Source organism: Malurus melanocephalus, unplaced genomic scaffold (genome assembly GCF_030028575.1).
Source record: "Malurus melanocephalus ecotype Western Australia unplaced genomic scaffold, MMel_1.1 scaffold_22, whole genome shotgun sequence".
NCBI classification, from domain to species: Eukaryota; Metazoa; Chordata; class Aves; order Passeriformes; family Maluridae; genus Malurus; species Malurus melanocephalus.
This window is the reverse complement of record NW_026623254.1, coordinates 602,045-620,994: the sequence shown is the minus strand read 5'-3', so window position 1 is coordinate 620,994 and position 18,950 is coordinate 602,045. Positions and strand designations below refer to the sequence as shown.

The 18,950-nt window shown below is 38.1% G+C and overlaps 1 protein-coding gene across 1 annotated transcript in view; it reads right to left on the bottom strand.

Moving 5' to 3' along the window:
* Positions 1 to 292: 292 nt before the first annotated feature.
* Positions 293 to 18,950, bottom strand: part of SLC15A5 (solute carrier family 15 member 5) — a 29,029-nt gene continuing 10,371 nt past the window's right edge. Inside the window, exons 5-9 of the mRNA XM_057389988.1 lie at positions 17,999 to 18,185; positions 13,727 to 13,915; positions 9,449 to 9,580; positions 2,206 to 2,314; positions 293 to 472 (exon numbers count right to left, since the gene is read on the bottom strand). Coding sequence (XP_057245971.1) covers positions 328 to 472; positions 2,206 to 2,314; positions 9,449 to 9,580; positions 13,727 to 13,915; positions 17,999 to 18,185 — 762 coding nt within the window. The 3' untranslated portion in view covers positions 293 to 327. The remainder of the gene's footprint in view (positions 473 to 2,205; positions 2,315 to 9,448; positions 9,581 to 13,726; positions 13,916 to 17,998; positions 18,186 to 18,950) is intronic.

The window sequence follows — 18,950 nt, the reverse complement described above, 5'->3', positions numbered from 1 at the left end:
TTTATTATTTTTTAACCATTCATAGGTACAAATATATGTGGATAATTATCTATCTATCACCATATAAAGATTAAAAGCCTCTCTCCATCAACCATGGTAAAGCAGTGAGGTCTCCTTATCCTYAATGTGAATTATGACACTACAGCCTCCTTCAAGGCCAAATCCTATGAAGAATGCTATTTTGTAAACTTATAAATAACATTATTATTCATCAGATAATTCATAAAATACCAGGACAGAGTTCCACTTAAGTACGCTTGGTAATTTATCATTAGAGAGCTGGTGGATAACACAATTAAAATTTAGTCAAACAAGGGTGAAATTTCATCAGGTTTTCTCCACAGGAGACAAAATAGGAGAACTTTCCAGGACAGTGTTATAATGTTTGATGGCTTTTTCATGCTTCAAAAGTTTTTCTCCAGGAAGGCTTCCTCTGAATTCKTCAGTGCAATCCTGATGCAGATTATTGTATCTGGAGGTGATGATACAGAAGAAAAATAACAAAATAGTCRTTCCTTAAGGTATCAGCTTCACCCATTGTTTATCAGCCAATACTTTGCAAGTTACAGTGCCTTTAGAGTCCTGGACTTCTAGGCAGCCCAAAAAATGTGATACACAGTGATATACATTTTCCTAGAGCCTTTGAGGACTTCAGGATAAGAAGACTCAAACTGGATGCAGATGTTGATAATACTTGTACTATGTCTTTTTAAAAAAAAAATTAATAATGAACATGCTTTTTTTCTCCTCAGAGAAATTTTAGTGTATTTTTTCTRATTCCAAGTTTTAAAGTCTGATTTCTCCCCATGCCTAAATCWGTGCTTATCTGAATAGTCCTAACTCTTTTTTCTCCCCTCTTAGAGAATTCTTATTCACCAAAAAATGAAACAATTACAATTGATCTGAAGAAAATGTATTTCTTATAAGTTTTGGTTGTCATATCGAAAATTGAGGTACCTTAATTCTGAAGTGAAATGTTGGTTTGAAATAATTTTAAAAAAAAGTTTGGTTTTTTATTTTCAGGAAGGCTGGAGATCAACAGATTTCCTCTTAAAAGCATGTTAAGCTGCAGCAAATTTTTTTTTTTAGTTTAAACTAATTTTGTGGTAACTTTTTAACAACCAAAACCTTTTATTTTTCAGCAGTAAATGCCACAAATGAAAATTTCAATTAAYGGAAGAATAAAATCTCATTTCATAAGAGGAGTTCAAGGTATATGGAGGAAAATTTTTTTTTTTTTACCCAATTCACATTTAAAAGAAGAGAATCACATTGGAAAATCAACAAGATGCTATGGTAAACCTTAGTACTGCTAAGTTCATGCTATATGTAATAGAAAAARCAGTATTTTTGTCAAGAATTCTAGAAGTGGACTGCCCTTGGAAGTTTTCTATTGCTGTCACCATCACATCCCTGCTTCATCAWGGTTTCTGAAGGGTGTCCATAGAACTGACTCCCAACACCCAAGAGCAAATGCCACTTGCACGAGACCCTTCCCACTTATGGTGGCACAGAACTTCCCTCCCTCTTCTTGACTTCAAGGACTACTTCTAATGTTAACAATTGAAAGTTAAATGGAATTGTGAGCTCCCTGAATTTTGCAGGTAAAATACAGGGATTAAACCTCTAAAGCTGCTTCCTGTGAGGGGGCTGAGAAATTCTGACGACTCCAGAAGGAAATTGCTCTCATCCCATGCTCAGTAGACTACCAGGAAATATTTGGGGGTTGYTCTGTTGAAACTACAGCACACAGCATTTACCTGCAGCAATCTGCTGCTTTCTCATCACGCCTCTGCCTACTGTCCTATGCTAAAGAGGTGAGCTCATGGAGAGAGCAGCAATGTTTTCTGTAAATTGGTACAAAACCAAGTGCAGTGGAGGTCAGTTCCATGGCCAGCACATCTTTGWGCTCCCATCTATGTTCCGTGCCAACATATTCACACCCTTCTTTCTTTAAGGGTGCTCTTCTTTCTTTAAGGTTTTTTTTTTATATCAATAAGACCCCTTAACTGTTTAAGGCTAATTACATCAGTTTGTTGAGGTTTTTYTGTTTTTTTTAACCTCACCGCATTTTTGCTGTGAAATCTCTCTCTGCATATGATCTATCACTACCAATTCTTTATCACACACTAGTTTACAGATTTTACAAGACTTTCTGCCTGCACCTACAAATGAAACATCAAGCTTTCATTTTCTCACACATACCTGTGTGCAATGGTCCRGAACCCCAGGGTGTTCACCATCATTAAGGAAGCCAGGAAGAAGAAGAATCTCTCCAATTTACCTTCGTGCAGCAAGTGTGGAAACCAGTTGCCTGGCAAAGCAGACATTTGAAACAGAATTAGTTTGCCTTGCAGCATGAGACATGGCTCATACAGAACACATGAAGACAACTTAGAGTGAGACACAGTCCCAGCAGGTGCTTTGAACCCCCCTGTAGCTATTGATACAGACTTCATCCTCACAGCACCTGTGGGGGGTTTTTGAGTCTACAGTGTACTTTTGTTCTTGCTTTGCAGACAGGCAGTAGAGATCTAAAGAAGCTAAAGAACTCCCCTAATAAAACTGAAGTGTACTGGAAAACCCAATCCTGCACAACTACTGCTGCAATGACTGGACCCTCTTCCACCTGTGTTATCGTGTGCACACAGCTAAATGAAAGTCAGCTCTGAATATTTTAGGAAGAGCTAGAATTAAGATGGTCTGTAGAAATCCTTACTCATGTCTCTCATGCTTTTAACAGCCTTTTCTTTAAAAAATATAATTAAAAATAATTTAAAACTCAAAACATTGAAAGCATTCACTCAGTGCCTTGGATGGTGCTCCATTACCAAGATGGAGCTGAGGGAGATTCACATCAGAGCAGCTCCCWCTAACAGCTGAAACGTATCAGACATGAGCATTTTTTTGGTTGTTGTTTAGTTCCATCTAAAAGGAATTCAGTTGTTTTCATGCTCCAAGATCATTCTGTGATGCAAATCAGAGATTATCAGCAGAATTAGATTAAAAGCACACCCCTGATCTGAACTACACCAGCATCAATGTGCCCAAAATCACCTTTCTCTGCTATCAAATCCTGCCCATCTAAATAGTGTGGCCATTCACCCCTTGAATGACTTAACAGGGAAAGAAGGAAAACCACAGCTRTATTGTGAAAACCTTACCACCTTAACAGATCTTTGGTCCACTAATGCCACCTTTACCCATTGAGTRCCATCCTTAGATTGTCAATATATTTTCTAATTAGAGACAAAGAGCAGTCCTACARCACAGGAGAGATGCCAGTCAAAGGATTACACCCCCCGAAACACATGCTCATATATTTAAATTTTTCTATTCCCTCCACATCTTAGAGTTGCAAACATATTTCTTTTCAGAGCTGTTGCCTTTAGCTTTCCTGGGTTTAACAGAGAACAACTGCCATTAGTGCAGCAGTTTTCCCAAACTCCTTCACAGTTCTCTCCATGCCATGYTACCTTTGTGTTTGTCACAGAGCTGCACCACCTCACCTCTGCCTGCTCTCTTCCCTTTGTAGCATTTTCTTAGAGCCAGTTTTAAAAATATATCATCTAATACTGTGAGTTGACTGAGCTCATAGGTGCTGTAACTTCATTTTAGTAGSTTATAAACTTTTACAGTCATCATTCACAATCAGGTATTTTTTCATTTTTCATCCCGCAGGGGCGAATTTAAGGCAGAGAGAGAACATGTGAATCTGATGAAAGGGAAAAGATTCATGGGGGTCTGCACTGCAGCTCGTCAAAGCAGAGTTCACTCTGCCTGCTAGGTTATCCACCATGGCTAGGCTAACGACAGGGGCAGGCAGGAGTGTCCTGAAGGAACAGGAACCCGAACAGAAAATATATATTTAAAAAATTAACAAACAATTTTGCAGCTTCTGAGTTTCAAAGGCTCATTTGCAACAATTTTTCTCCCTGGTTTCCTGCTCTGTCCAAAGCAAGAGGTAGGATCAGAGCTTTCTCTTCTTTTCAGAGAGGAACAACAAGGTTTGTTGGGGTAGGCCTTCCTCTACAGAGAAAGAAGGATGGCAGCAGTCCTAAGGATATCCAGACTGTAATCCTTCCAACACACGTTTTCATCAGTGGATGCAATAAAAATGAATAAAACCATTTTCTACTTTCAGCCAAAAAAATTTACTTCTTACTCTTTTTTCTTGCATTGATTTTCTTTTTAATTTTTTTCCCATGAAAGAGGGAATAAACCTGGAATATATTCACTTTTACTTACACTCACTTTACAGAGAATCCTCTCCTGWGCTTGCAGGAACAGTCATCTGTGCTAAAACATCATCTGTGTGTTTCAGGCACCAAAACTCCCGCTAGCTGCTTTCACCCCTGACCCCACTAACACCTCCCACAAGCTGTCTGCAGACTCCAGCACCCTCCAGTGACTCCTTTGGGATTCTTGCTTTCAGGATCTTACTCTCAGCCATGAAGGGACTCCTCAGGGACTCACTGGGTTAGCTTGTTTGGTTTTGCTGGAGTTGGGTACCCTGGGCATCACTGTGTTTGAAGACACCAGTATCTTCCCACCCTTGAATCACCATGCAATATGCTAACAATTCACTTTCCCCCAAAAGATTCTGTCTTTGGGCTCTGTGCATCCTTTACTTTTCTATGGAGAATGCCAACAGAAGCAGCAATTACAAGGTTGGTTTGTCACACGGATAATTGCTCACTGGGAATTAACTTTCCACAACAAGCTCCTGCTTTCCATTTTTATTCCAACAGTAGAAATACTTTGTAGCATGAATTACCACGAAGAAACAGAASTCTCCTTTACGTGCATATATATTAMATAGACTGTTCTTATTAGTTAGAGGTGAACTGGTTATGTATTTTATGGCAAATTTAGAACAACTTAGAAAACTAAGTCTAGTCATAGTCAGATCCACAAGCCTGCTCTACCATCATGGAAGAAAAGCACCTGGGAAATTTTCACTGACATTTTGGAGTCCTATCAATTTTGCATCAAAATCACTCTGTTCAGGAAGAAGGAATATGATACAATACCAAGAGGAAACAACTGATCCCATTGAGACAGGCAGAGGTGGAGGTGAAGCAGAGATTACGACATGGACAAAAACTTTCCCGGGTTGTTCTGGCAGATGACTGAATGCAAGGAAACTCTGGCAATTGCAGCCATTGAGGAAAACAGGAAAAGGGSTCCAAGCCAGTCTTTGGCAAATATTAATGCACACATCATATCTTTTACCATTGTGGCACCTTTAGAGATCTCAAGGGAAAGCTCAAATGTGCACAGTAAGGCATTCAGGATTCTTTCCTCAGTCATATAATGGGGAAAACATTGAAGAAAAGAGACACGTGGCAGAAATTACTCTATTGTAATACTCTAAAGTACTCTATTGTACTCCATTCCTGCGATTCTGCTGCTATCCTGCAATTATGCTATGATCATAGAAAACAGTTAATTTGTATTTTAGAAAAGGTTTGCATTGCCTTCCATCATTTCATCAACTTAGTGGACATATATTTAGTATTTAATAATATCCAAATTAAAATCTCATTCTCCCTCTAATCCCTATTAGCTAAGTAGGCACCAGAGGACACCACCATCTGGACTGCAAGAAATATCCTTTAGCTTTGTCATCTTTGGTATTTAGAATCACACAAGACCAAAAAAAAAAAAAAAAAAAAAAAAAAAAAACCAACAAAAAAACCCAACAAACTGTCGAAAAAAACCAAAAAAAAACCAACAAACCGCCGAAAAAACCAAACCAAATAAAACAACCCAAGAAACTCAGCACAAAACAAAACCCAAGATACCCAACAAACCTAAACCACAAAAAAACCCCAACGATTCTCTTAACACAAGCAAGAAAACTGTCTGGGGCAGTTTCCTTCCTCTGACCTTTTTTTTTTATTTTTATTTCTTTCTTACATATTTATATTATATTTTTAGARAAATATATTCTGAAATGATTGGCATAGGAGGACAGGTTTTGTCTTGCGTCTTCTTCCGTTAAAATGTTAGGAGAGGTAAGAGATCCAAAAGAAAGCAGTTTCCCAGCTTGTACTGAAAATATCACTGTCACCCATCATCTGTTTGCACTCGTCAGATTTTTTAAAAAAGTCTTATTTTATCATATTCACACCATCCTCCATAGATGCGTTAAAAATGATTAATGCAKCTTTGACTGTGACTGATATCTGATCAACTTTGCCAATAAAAACCCAAATAAAATTCTAAACTAGTGACATAAAATAGGATATAAAAATGTTTAAATTTTGTCAACGCTCTCTGTGCTTCAACACTTCAAAATACACARTGGAGGATCTACTTCACTGTAGGAACATGGAAAACATGGTCTCATTGCTTAGAGATGGGAGAACCAGAAATAGTTTTGGCTCAGGTTTTAGTGAAACAAGAATCATGGGACAAGACAAAAGCATTCATAGCCCAAGAGTCACTCACTAAGCCTTGTTAAATCTTACAGAACCATTTCATGAACACGATCCTCTCTTTCAGCAAAAGAGAAAGAACTTGCTCTTCTAATATAAGTAAATTTGTAAATTAGTTGAGCTTTTTTTTTTTTTTGTTTAAAAGAAAAATAGAATTCTGGTTGGCTTGCTTTACTTTCAGTTCTATAAATTGTCCAGATACTGAATATTTACAAGCTCTTTAAACAGAACTGGAAAAAAACCCCAAATGTGAGAAATAAAAGCTTAATTTGTGTCAGTGGACTGTAATTTGAGGTCACAATTYTTTTCCTTAAAGCACTGCCAACTTTAGAGGATTTATTAGGTAACCAAGAGGTTTCAATAAATTTAAAAAAATATACTATTTTGMTGATTGTCACAATCACCAAAGTCTACTGTAAGAAGTCCAAGTGGAAAAAATACCAATGAAACAGAAGAATTTTATATATAACATTTTCTACCTAACTAGGAGAAAACCAAAACTAGGCCTAAAATACTTGTTTGGGYTTTTTTTGGGTGTAGTTTATCCCCACTTACAAAAGGCTGATTTGATTTTGGAGTCAGCAGGAAAACAACCTGGGATGAGAAGCGTTATAACACAAATGAACTAACAGGAATATCACCATCATTTGCAAGCTGTGAATTGAATGAATTGTAGTAACTTGGAATCATTAMTCTAGTTCAAGCAAAGAACACTGGGAAAGAGATACCCAGTGAGATCCAAATTATTTTTAAAAATAMAAAGTGAGAGCCCAGTAATATGTTGTTTACATATTAGGGCAAGTAATCTCTAACACTCTTCTAACTAGAGCAACAGAGCAATCACTAAGCACTTTTCACTTTATTTTCCCTAAAGCTTTTCAAGTTTTGCGGAGGACTTTTCCTACTTAGCAGCTCATTCAGCCCCATTACAGCTCCTTAATCTGAATACAGACTGTCACTGATTCCCTTGGAAATTTCAGAGTGACTTTTTGCTCAGGATAATGGTGCAGTCAATTCCACCTACAGAACAGCAGGTCTGACAAAATTAAACAAAGGCGTAAGTTATAGCTTTGGGAAAAAAAAAAAAAAAAAAAAAAAAAAAAAAAAAAAGCGCTAAGTTGAGAAGTTTGCCACCTGACTTTCTAAGAGCGAGGAATATTTTAGCCAGGAAATTTTAGCCAGGTGTTTGCTCAAAAATCTTGAGCAAAAGGGGTTTGTGGTAACTGCAGCCTGTGGAGATTTAGAGAGTTCAGCCTTCCTGGTCTCAGCCAGGATAAGAATTTGAAATCTCTGTTAAAGCAGTAATTTTGGCAAGAAAAGAACATTTRCTTTTCAGAATCACTTAAATGATTTCATACAGACTTACAGCAAAAGAACTAATCACCTTGATAGAAAACCAGACAAAAATCTACTGAATTGCAAATCAAATGCAGACATTGGTTTCCTCGATCACTTTGTATAAAGATAACCATAAAGAAATTAATTACAAAATAGGGATACAATATAGGCAAAATATTTTGGTGCTGACATTATGCTTAATTATTTTATAATTAATTATTTCCAAAGTAAAATTGCAATGAAATGTCTATGTTTTACTAAATATTTCAATCTCATAAAAATTAATARTCTCCATACCTTGCAGGGAAAGAAAAAAGTCAGCAACACAACCTTTCTTAAACTGTTTCATTGAACCCATATTACAGTGAGCCCACAATATGTAATGAAAAACACTATGGGGGGATATTCCAGGAGCTCACTTCACACTGGATGCCTTGGTGCTTAATAGTTCTTTGCCTGATCATTTGTGTAAACATTCTGGTTTTTACCCATCTCCAGATGATGTATTTATACCTTGTAATAAAATTTTAATTGTATTTTTAACTTAAAAACAGGACTACATGCCAAAGCATCATTTGTTTGTTCAGATCTTGCAAGTAGGAATAAAAAATCTTCAGACTTTCAAAACACCCACTTTTGCTTGTTTTTAAATTACATGACTCTTTACATAGGAAAGAGAAGAGCCCAAAACATAACCCTAAACAGTTATAAAAGTCTAAGGCCGTGGCATTTGCAATGGTGTCATGCATTAGGACCAGCAGTTGTGGTCTCTCAAGTTCTCTGTAACACAGTTCCACCAGAACTTACCAATGACATCTTTAGAAATACTCCTTCAGTAAGTTGAAATATTTCAAAGTTGTGAAGAAAGGGATCCCTGTTTCTCAGTTCAAGAACTCAAGTGCTTTACTTGTTAAACAAGTCTTTTCTATACTGAATGAAGATTCATCAACAAAGGAAAAAGGAATTTAAGAAATTCCTGATTTATCTTGAAATCAGTAACCCAGGAAAACTCCAGTATAGGATTTACACTAAATAGACTTCAGCAGACTGAATGTGAAAAAGAATTCCTTTCGAAACTGGAAGTTTTCTGGGAATTGCAGCATTCCTCTGCAAAAGGGCAGATGAATCCATAGTGAGACTGTATTGTCACAAAATCTGGTTCTTCCAATAGCTGGGCGAAGGCAGAGGTGTGAAGAAGGCAGGAGAGAACTGGTGGGTCCAGGAGAATGAGTTCCTTCAACCCAAACTCCTGTTCCTGTAACAGCGTGGGACAGACAGGAAGGAATGTTCTCAATCCTTTAGAGCACAGACCTTGCTGTCAAGGCCAAAGGCTTCCATGTAAGGTGAATAACAGGAATGTACTTCACCAACGCAAAAAGGTGCTTCCTAACCAATTTATTTTCAGTCTTCCAGAACAGAAGTACAGAGATTGGACAGGAGGACTTCCTGCAAGATGCCATCCTCTAATTACTCCAACTATCAAAACGAAGATGACTCATTAAAATTGGATGAATACAGCTGGAAGGCTATTTCCTATCTTAATTCCATCTTAATTGTGAGAGCAAATCAATAAAACTTTGGCATCCCTTTTCATTCTGCTGCCTGATTCTCCAAATCAATAATATTAGAAAACTGCTCAGGAACACCCATCATGAGCATATTCTTACCTTGAGTGCCTGCGTGGGCTGTCTGAACAAAGAAAGCTCCCAAAAAGCAGCCAGCTCCATTAAAGAGAGCTAAAAAATGCATGGAAATCCCTCTCATTCTTTCAGGCACAAGCCAGAATGAAAGCAAGGAACCTAAGGACGGAAGCAGATACAGTTACAGGTTAAAAAAAAAGAAAAAGTATATGATGGTAGAAGATAGATAACATAGAAAAAGTTATCAAAGCATCTTTAATAGTGAATTTCCATATTTTATAAGAGAATGTACTTGCTGAAGGAGGGCAGTTGGGTTAGTATGTACCCTATAAAAAGTCATTATCTACAGTGTTTAAATGAATTTTTGTAATAACCATGACTCATACAAATATCCATATTCTACAAGTACACAAAGATCTTTCACCCGGACAGKTGCTTGCACCTTCTTAAACCTCAGGCAGAATAAAGACCAGAGAAACACCACCACAATCAGTAAGCATGAAGACAATGGATGTGATACTTAACTGCAGAACAGCAGGACCTCCTGTCCCAGAGCCAGTAAAGCACAGCCAGTAGTAAACAGTTCCAAAATCTAGAGCTCTGCCTTAATTTGAACAGTTACCTTGCATTACCTAAGGGTGGACAATGCTCCTCTTCCCCACAGCGCAACCCCCAGGCTCACTGGCTAATTTTTAAGACCTCATTCTTCAGTTTCTTGCCAGAAGGCTAAACAGAAGCAGCAGCAACTTGTGTGGTGAGGGGAAGCTGTAGCACACTGTTGTAGCACGGATGACTATAAATAACCCCACCAGCTGTAATTTGGCTGTAACAGCAAGGCTTTATGATAGCTGTTCTTTTTTTGTGCAATTTTCACTAAGCACCAAAAACTTTTGTTTCCTAATTTTGCTCCTTGAGTTCTTAACCACACTTTTTCATCCCAGCCCCAGAGTCTCCCCACCTGCTTTATCAGTTGAATTAGAATGATTCTCCAGTTTGAAAAACTAGCCAGCAGATGATCCTATTTGGATGCTGAGTTGTCTGAAGCACCACTGAATACAAGGGACACTTTGCAATGACCACCTTTCCCCATTTTTAATCTGATATCCAAATTGAAAACATATTAAGGAAAGAATACCATGGAGAGTGTTTTCTTCCTTATTCACAGTGGGAGGCAGAAGCCTGAGGGCAAGAGAAAGCAGGTGACCCTGGGACACCATCTGTAGGTGCAGTAGTCTGAAGTGCTGTGCAATCAGTTTCCTAGCTAACTGGAGACACTAAAAGACTAAAAAGTTTTTGATTGTTCCACCCTTCTAAAAGCATGGGTGCAAAACATGCATCTTGGTCAAATTCAGCCTGGGTAATTGCATCCTACTTACCTAAAGCACCCTTGCTGTTTCAATAGCCTGCTCCAATCCTCCCTTTCTGCACGGTGCTGATGGGAACTATTAAACAGCTGCTGCATTTCCCCCTGGAGACTATTGCTTTTTATTGGTGGGCAAAGCCATCCCCAATATATCCTATAACTAAAGGAACTGCAGTTTCCTGGTTTAAACCAAGCTAGGGTTACAAATTCAGCCTGTCAAGCTGTGAGATCTTACAATGTAACACTGTGGAGGAGAGCAATATCATTGTTTTATTTTATTTTTAAGACTGCCTTAGTGGTAGAGGAATATTAAATGCCAATGTAATTCTAAGAGATACTCATGCCTCCTGAAGCAGATGGTTATTCAAAACTCTTATCAACAAGATAATGAAATACATTGAATAAACACAATTCTTAGTATCAGGGACCAAATTATAGAATGGCTTGGGTTGGAACGGAACTGTAAGATCATCCAGTTCCGGCCACACTGCTGTGGGCAAGGACACCTCCCACTAAACAAGGTTACTTTCTTGGGGAAACCTGTGCCCGTGCCTCACCACCTTCACAGTAAAGAATTTCCTCCTGATATCCAGTCTAAACCTACTCTCAGTTTGAAGCCATTCCCCCTTGTCTTGTCACTACACGCCATCGTAAATAATCTCTCTCCATCTTTCTTGTACGCTCTTATCAAGTACTGAAATGACACAATTAGGTCACCTTGAAGCCTTCTCTTTTCCAGGTTGAGCAATCTTAATAAGAGAGGTCTTAATGAAGATRAAGAGTTCAATGTGCCAAATCTAGCTTCTCTAACCAAGCTCTTCAGAAATATCTTCTTTCTACCCTCTGCTTAAAAGAGGGAACATTTCCATCTTCAACTTGGATCATGTACTTTCAGGTCCAGTAAATTATTATGATAATTGAATTTGACCTWCTGCATAAGAAAGGCAGTAAAATGTCAGGAAAGGTGAAACAACTCTTTGAGTGTCTGGGCTGTCATTAACATCCACGGAGTTCCGCTGAATGGCTCCTGARCAGCAATTCAGTTCAAATTGAAGCAGAAAGCTAGAGCTCAGTTCAGAGGCCTGAATGCAGAGGCTCAGTGCTGCTGGGAATGTTTCAGTGGAGCTCAGCCACATGCACTGGGCTGTCTGATCCAGGGCAAGACCTGGGGGAAAACCAGGCTCTTCTCCAGCAGCTGCTGGAGGTCACAGAGACTGTGGAGAGCCTGCTTGCCCTGCCTGCATAGCTGAGACACTCCATGTCAAAGASCCAGACACCTATTTGGGGGCAAGTGAATGGAGGTCTTCTCCCCCATGAGCTACAGCAATATCCTATTTTAAGCACCTCCCTTTATGTTTTTTAAATGTAAGTCTCAAGTTCAGACTTAGTCCATTTACCTGGGTTCTTAAGTCAGACCTCTAACTGCAGCTCTGAGCAYAATGCTTAATCTCTACTTAAATGGGGAAGGACAGCTTTTCTTCCTAAGAAATTCTAACCACAATCCTTTAAAAACATCTTAAAAAAAGAAAAGAAAAACCGCAAGATGGAGTTTTATTTCTTTTCTAAAGGCTAATGTAATCTTCCAGTCATTGGACYCCAGTTGTGTCCCAGTGTGCTGGATTAAAAAGCCTTATTCTACCAGCAATATTCTTCTCATGCTTTTGCATGAGAAGACTGTAAGCAAGTCACCTCCTAACCTTTTTTTTGTTAAGCTAAACAGAGAAGGTCACAGTTTTCAGTTACACTTAGCCTGTAACCTAGAAACCAAATTACCTGCCTAGAAACCTGTCTCAGTTAAGTACTTGAGAGCTATCAGATGAAGAGGCATTATGAAAGTGCTAAGTATTTAAAACTAGGGAAAATTACCTTTTTAGTGACAGACTGTGACCCACAGCTCTCAGTAGTCTCAGTGTATAAGAATGAAGCTGAGACACTGAAGTTATTTCCTGCTCTTAAAGAAAAACCTGAACATTTCTGGGGTTGTACTGGAACAAGAGACACTCAACCAGTAGAATTAAATGCCTGCAGAGATCAGCCAGTCAATTACTTTATCTGTGTSTCTAAGTGAATGCTACTTAGATTATTTTTATAATACTTTTTTTTAAGCTCTGCAAGGTAAAACACTGGTAAGCACTCTACATGCTCCTCAGAAGAACGTAAGCCTCAAAAATGTCAGTGCAGACACAGAAAAGTAAATTATGGAAAGCAGAGAAGGTTCAGACTCACAGTCAAGACTATGACTACATAATGTGTGGATGGCAGGCACAAGCTGAGCTCTGCCTGTGCTCTGAAAAACAGGACTGTTTCTCTCTGGCTCCATGTGACAAGCTAAGACACAACGATCTGKGGAGGCACGTTCTTGTGACTCCTGATTGGAGCACTAACAAAAACCTTGCATCTGCCTACACCATTCTCTCGCTTAACCCGTCATTATTACCTGCCCACATATGCTCTGTGCCAGGGAAAAACATGTAATTCTATTATCTGAGGCCACAAATGAAAAGTGTGAAATTGCTTCACCTTGCTCCGACTGTGGCCTGTAAGATGGTTACAGAGCACAACCACAGCTCAGCTCTCATGCATGTTTTTGTTCCATCTCAATAAAATCATCACAGGAGAGTTCAGCTCAGAAGGGTCCTCAGGAACTCATCCAGTCCAGCCCCTGCCTGAAACAGGTTCAGCTTCAGGGGATTGTGCACCCCAGGGACCTGACTGGACTGCTCCCTTCCAGTTAATCTGGAGCAACATCACTGCTCGTTCTGATTTACAGCCAGCAAGACAAATGATGCTTCTCTGAAGCAGGTAAAGCACAGATCTGCTCATTAAGCCCGTGGAAGAGAGCCAGGGATAAAATATCAGATGACAGTAATTATTTTTAGGAAGCTGATATGATTCTCTGAGAATCAGGACACTCTTGMTTTAGCCTATTTGATTTTACTTACAGGAGGGAGTTACCAAGGCCTCAGCCACTCCGAGCAGGATGTACTGAGGAGCTAAGTGGAAACAAGGCATGGAGGAGACCAGGCGACCCTCCTCAGAGAATGTCTGCTCCACCTGAGGGAAGTGCTTTCGGTGTATTTCAGAGAAGCCAGCAACCATCACAGAAAGTGCAGCGCATAAGTGACCTACAACTGGGTAAAGAGCACAGAGAGCATTCACCAAGGCTGCAGTTACAGGATCATCATGGGATTACAGTGAAGCAAACTCCTAAGAAATTCAAAAGAAGCTTCCTACCCCCACCCCAAATCATTTTTTTCTGAACACCTAAACATCAATAAAGAGTGCTTCCTATATATATATTAATGGCAAAAGGACACCAGCTCARCACAATCTTAGAGTGCAAATTTAATGAGAGAGAAAAAATTTTCTTAAGACCAAAATCACCAAACTTTGACTTTTTTTTTTTTTTTTTGAAGATTGAAGGAGGTAAGAAAGGAGGAAAGAAAGAAGAGGTAAATGTCCTTCCAGATACCACAAGAGATTGGGTAGGAGTAACACTGTCAGACAACAGGAAATTTTTTCTAAAACTCAGATGTATTATAAACATCCCACACTTCACCCACAGAGGAATACTATTAAAATATATTATTTTACATTTTTTGATATTGACAGTACGAAATGGTTGTATCCTCTCAAAAAAGAAAAGCACCAACCAAGTAAAATTTCCAAGTCTCTCTGAATCTGAGTTATCTATACTTACCATGCTTTGAGCTCCCATTGATTTTGACCAATTTTCTGATTTGTCCATAATGTGAGGAGAATTGGGTTTCCTTTGAGAGTTTTGGCTCAAATACTTGGACTATATTTTTCTTACAAAATCTTCATGACTGGTAATTTTTACACTAACTAGATTGAACATCAACAGTCAAAAGCTTTTATTTTGTGTTATAACATAKATACAGTTTGTCTTTTTTAGTGTCAGGATAGAAGAGATGAAAATCTCCTATAGCTAAGTGCCCTTAGCTTTGTTAAACTTTTGCAGGTGCCTCTGTTTCTGCTCTCAGCACCAAACTCTCACACACTCACTAGCACAGTTTTCCTGTATGTCCTGTATAGCTTTAAATATCCTATCCCTGTCTAACCTGAGCCTTGGAACTTGTTTTGCTGTTAAGGCTCCTCTAGTGCTTAATAAGAACATCAATAAATTTTTTCCTTGAAAATTGATGATAGGAGGGAATTCAACAGCATTTCCTAGCCCAGGCACCTTATCAAAGCCAGGTATAAAGCCCTCAAGGAGCTTCTTGTAGTAGTCCAAAGCAAGAGTTCTCCTAGTGAAAAATTATGTTGTTACTAAAGAAACCTCCAGCAGTTCAGTATTCCTAACAGTGYTATACTTGAAGCATTTTCCTTACTAAAAGCCAATACATTTCAGAAAAAGTAACTGCTGAGTGCCCAAAATTTTCAATTTTTCTTTTAAGGTTTTATGGGGCAAAGGAAGAAACCAAGAGCCTCGGAGAGATGAGCTTTCTCTTTACCATTCTCCCTTCAGTCTTCTTTAAAACAARTGGCTTGGAATGACCATCTGAAGCTTTGGTTTTATAGGAGGACAGGCTGGTTTAATARTGTTTGGGGGTGATTATGGGACAACTTTCTTTTTATTATCTGGAGACTAASGTTGTATTGGACCTCTATGAGACCCAATCTCACATCCGGAGTAAAACAGGATGYTTTACAAGTTAAAAAGCTTTCCTGGAGGGTTGCTTTTGTGTGCTGTAAGGAGAACTATACACACCACTCATGGACAGAGTAAATCCAAGACAATATTGCAGCATAATCAGACAAGGAAGGACATTACAGAAAGAACTTCTATGGTTTAGGTATTTAATCTAGAGCCTCTTGCCTGTAGCTGATACACAACTATCCAGCAGACACATGATTCCAGTTCTCTACTGAATCTTCTACATTATTGACCAAGTCAAGCAGCAGAAAATGTAGCAAAACTCARTCAAAACCAAACCACAGCAAACAAAACCCCCACAAATAAACAACTATGAAACTGGAAAATTTTTAAATCTATCAAGTACTAACAGTTTTCATAAAGAGGTCCAGATCCTCAACATATTTGGGACACAATCTAAATTCATGTTAGGATTTTAATGTTTTCTAGGTAATACCTAATTTATGAATAAACCAACAACTACAGAGAAAGTAACAGATGACAGTTTTTATGCAGACCCTTAATACAGAGCAATCATGTATTTCAGTTCAACATTGTCTATGTGGTTTATCCTTGAAAATGGTTATTCTTATCACTCTGAAAATTTCCAGAAAACTATTTAAGTTTCTTCTTACAAGAGCTGAATTAAAATATAGTTATAGGCTGGCTTAACACCAACTGCCTATTTATACTTCCAATTTTGTTGCTGAAAATAATTGAGAACCTAATTAACTGTTGGCAAAAATATTGGCACTTAGAGGTCTACCGTACTTGCAGGTGCAGTCATATACTTGGATTTCCAAAGCCATTGMCTGTACTCACAGGTATTTTTATGCCTCAGGTAGTTTATCACCCCTAACAGGAGGCTATTTTGATAAATGAACCTATTAAGAATAAACCACTGCATATATTCTACTGCTGCTCAACGTAACAGGATAGAACGTTAATACTAACTCGAAATTTCCATGGTTTAAAGAAAAATGATTATCTGAATGTGCTTTTTGTGTTTTAATGCAGATGTTATTTTAAAAACTAGGGTAATTGCAACCTGCTGTGTTATATGCTTCTGGTTTGTATAAAACTTAATAACACTCTTAATTAGGCTAATTTAGTCAGATTAATACCTCTGTGTGTGTCAGTACTCACTGTGCTGCCTGCCATGGGGCACTGAATTAATAGTAGCACACTGAGAAAATAGTGGTTTATAAATATTTTCATCTGAGGTTTGCAATGCAGACTGGAAGATAAAAAATGTAGGAAGTTTAATGAGAGTATCTACGAACAGGAATAGTTTTAAGTGAATACAGAATGGAAGCTGCTTTTCCTCTGTTACTACATGTAGCTGACATCTGAAGAGGGTTGCAGAGGAACCCTCAAGATCCTATAACATAAGAGGTTTGGAGGTAACTAAAAAACAGATAAATAAAAGAAACCACATCAGTGTCAAGAGAAGGCAGCCCAACTCTTATTAAAGTTATTGCTTCTAGACCATGAATTTCTCTGAAATCAGTGTCAATYTACAACAGGGAAGACTTCCTTTTATCACTTCTGTGATAAAAGGTAACACATCACCTTTGGAGATCCCTTTTTGTTGTGAATGAGTGTACAATAAGGATTTTAATAATGAAAATACTAAACATWTCAACAATTATCTTACATTAGATATTCTAATGAAAACTCTAGTGCTGGGGAGGAAAGTTRTACCTCTTCAAGTAACCTTCCACTTGTGAAATATTGAGCCTGTTCAATGGGAACAGCAGTCAGTGACACACACCCATTTGTTTTGCATCCTTTTCTGTGTATTTTCTTTTGCTCATCCATTCTAAAAACACCTATTGCACATATAGAATTAGACTAGACTTCATAATTTTATTTCATTTACGATGCAACTGCTGAATCTGGAAGGAACTGTAATACAGTTATTAGTAGGAATTAGTAGGAAGGAATAGTAGGAAGGAATAGTAATACAATTTCCCTCTTATGAGCTTCAGTRCTAAGAACAATGCATTTATAACATAAAGATCACAGAAAAGCAAAGCCTTTATTCATAACTGAGTTATTTGAATCCAAACTAATCATTTTGAGCAAGGCACATTTCTTCAGTATCAGAGCGCAACTAATTGAAGGACTTTCTCATTTCTAAAAAAGTCTTTGATTGTAAATTAACTTTCCAAAAGCTAACAGATAAAGAAATACWCAGAAGATAACCAAGTCAAAGCTCAGGCATAAACAGTTAATACTGCTTATATCCAAYACCAATTCCTTAGGATGACCCCTAGTTATTTGTGAGCGTGCCTCAAAATTTTTACAGGTCAGAGGAATCTGTCTTTTTCCAATGCAAAACTATACATTTTTTCTTTATATCTGATATCTGTTTTCAGGACTGTCTTTTCAATAATTCCTTTGAAACATATTTACTTCTGAGCATCATTCCAAAACAAGTCCATCTTAACATTTCTAGTCAGATATAATTGTATGGGATCATCCATCAGGCTGAAGTTTCTTTTTCAAAAACAGAAAACATAAAACTGTATAAACACACGTATTTTATACATACCAATGTAAGTTGTTGGAGAGTGTCCAGTGTCCTTGGAGTTGAAGAGCCATGAGTTGATGCATTCCAAAATAGGAACAAGAATCAGTAGTGGCACGATGCTTATCACATTCATTGCAGCAACTGGCAAGACAAATCCACTGAAGTGCAAGTTGGAATTCATGGTTTGGAGATAATATCCTGAAGGAATCTGTATTGAAGAATAAAACCCCATCTYGTAAGTATACCAGGTCTCTTTCATGGTTAAGAATTTTACTGTATTTAGGAACCTCTCCAACCTCTTTTCCTTCTGAASAAGTCGCATCAAACCAAATGCCTGCTGGCAAAAAAGGAATGACCATTCATGGAGAAAGCCTTTCAGATAGTGACAATAGGGATCTCTGCCAGAACATAACACTTTCCTTTTATAACATTTTCTCCTACATTTACCAAATCAAGCAACCATCTATAAGTTTATTTGATCACCCCTAATTAGAGCCATCAGCCAATATACTAAATGRTTCCACCCAGTACTTCAGTCACTTCACCCAGGCAGTGTTCAACAGAACAGAATCTTAAAATAGCAAAATGCAGAGTGATTTTATTTTAGAATTGCAAGGCACAGAATGATTTTGGGCTTATGATTGTGTGCTCAAGCTAGGAGTCATCCTTAAGACACTCTTGCCAGCACATTAAAAGCTACAGGGAATGAAGATTTGGGTACAGCCTTAGAACCAACTTAATGCAACTCACAGCTGTATCTCTCTGTACAGAGATCTTCCTTTTACTCGGGGCAACTGAAAACCAAAGAGAAAAAGCAGCAGATGGGGAAMCTCCCAATGGCTGTCAACAGGGTACACAATTCAGTAGATTTGTAAGACTCTCTCACTACAAAAGCAAATAATTCCTCCTGCTTGTGTGAGCCTATACAGAAGAGCTGTTGAGTTTAATAAAAAGCATAAAATAATAATCCTGA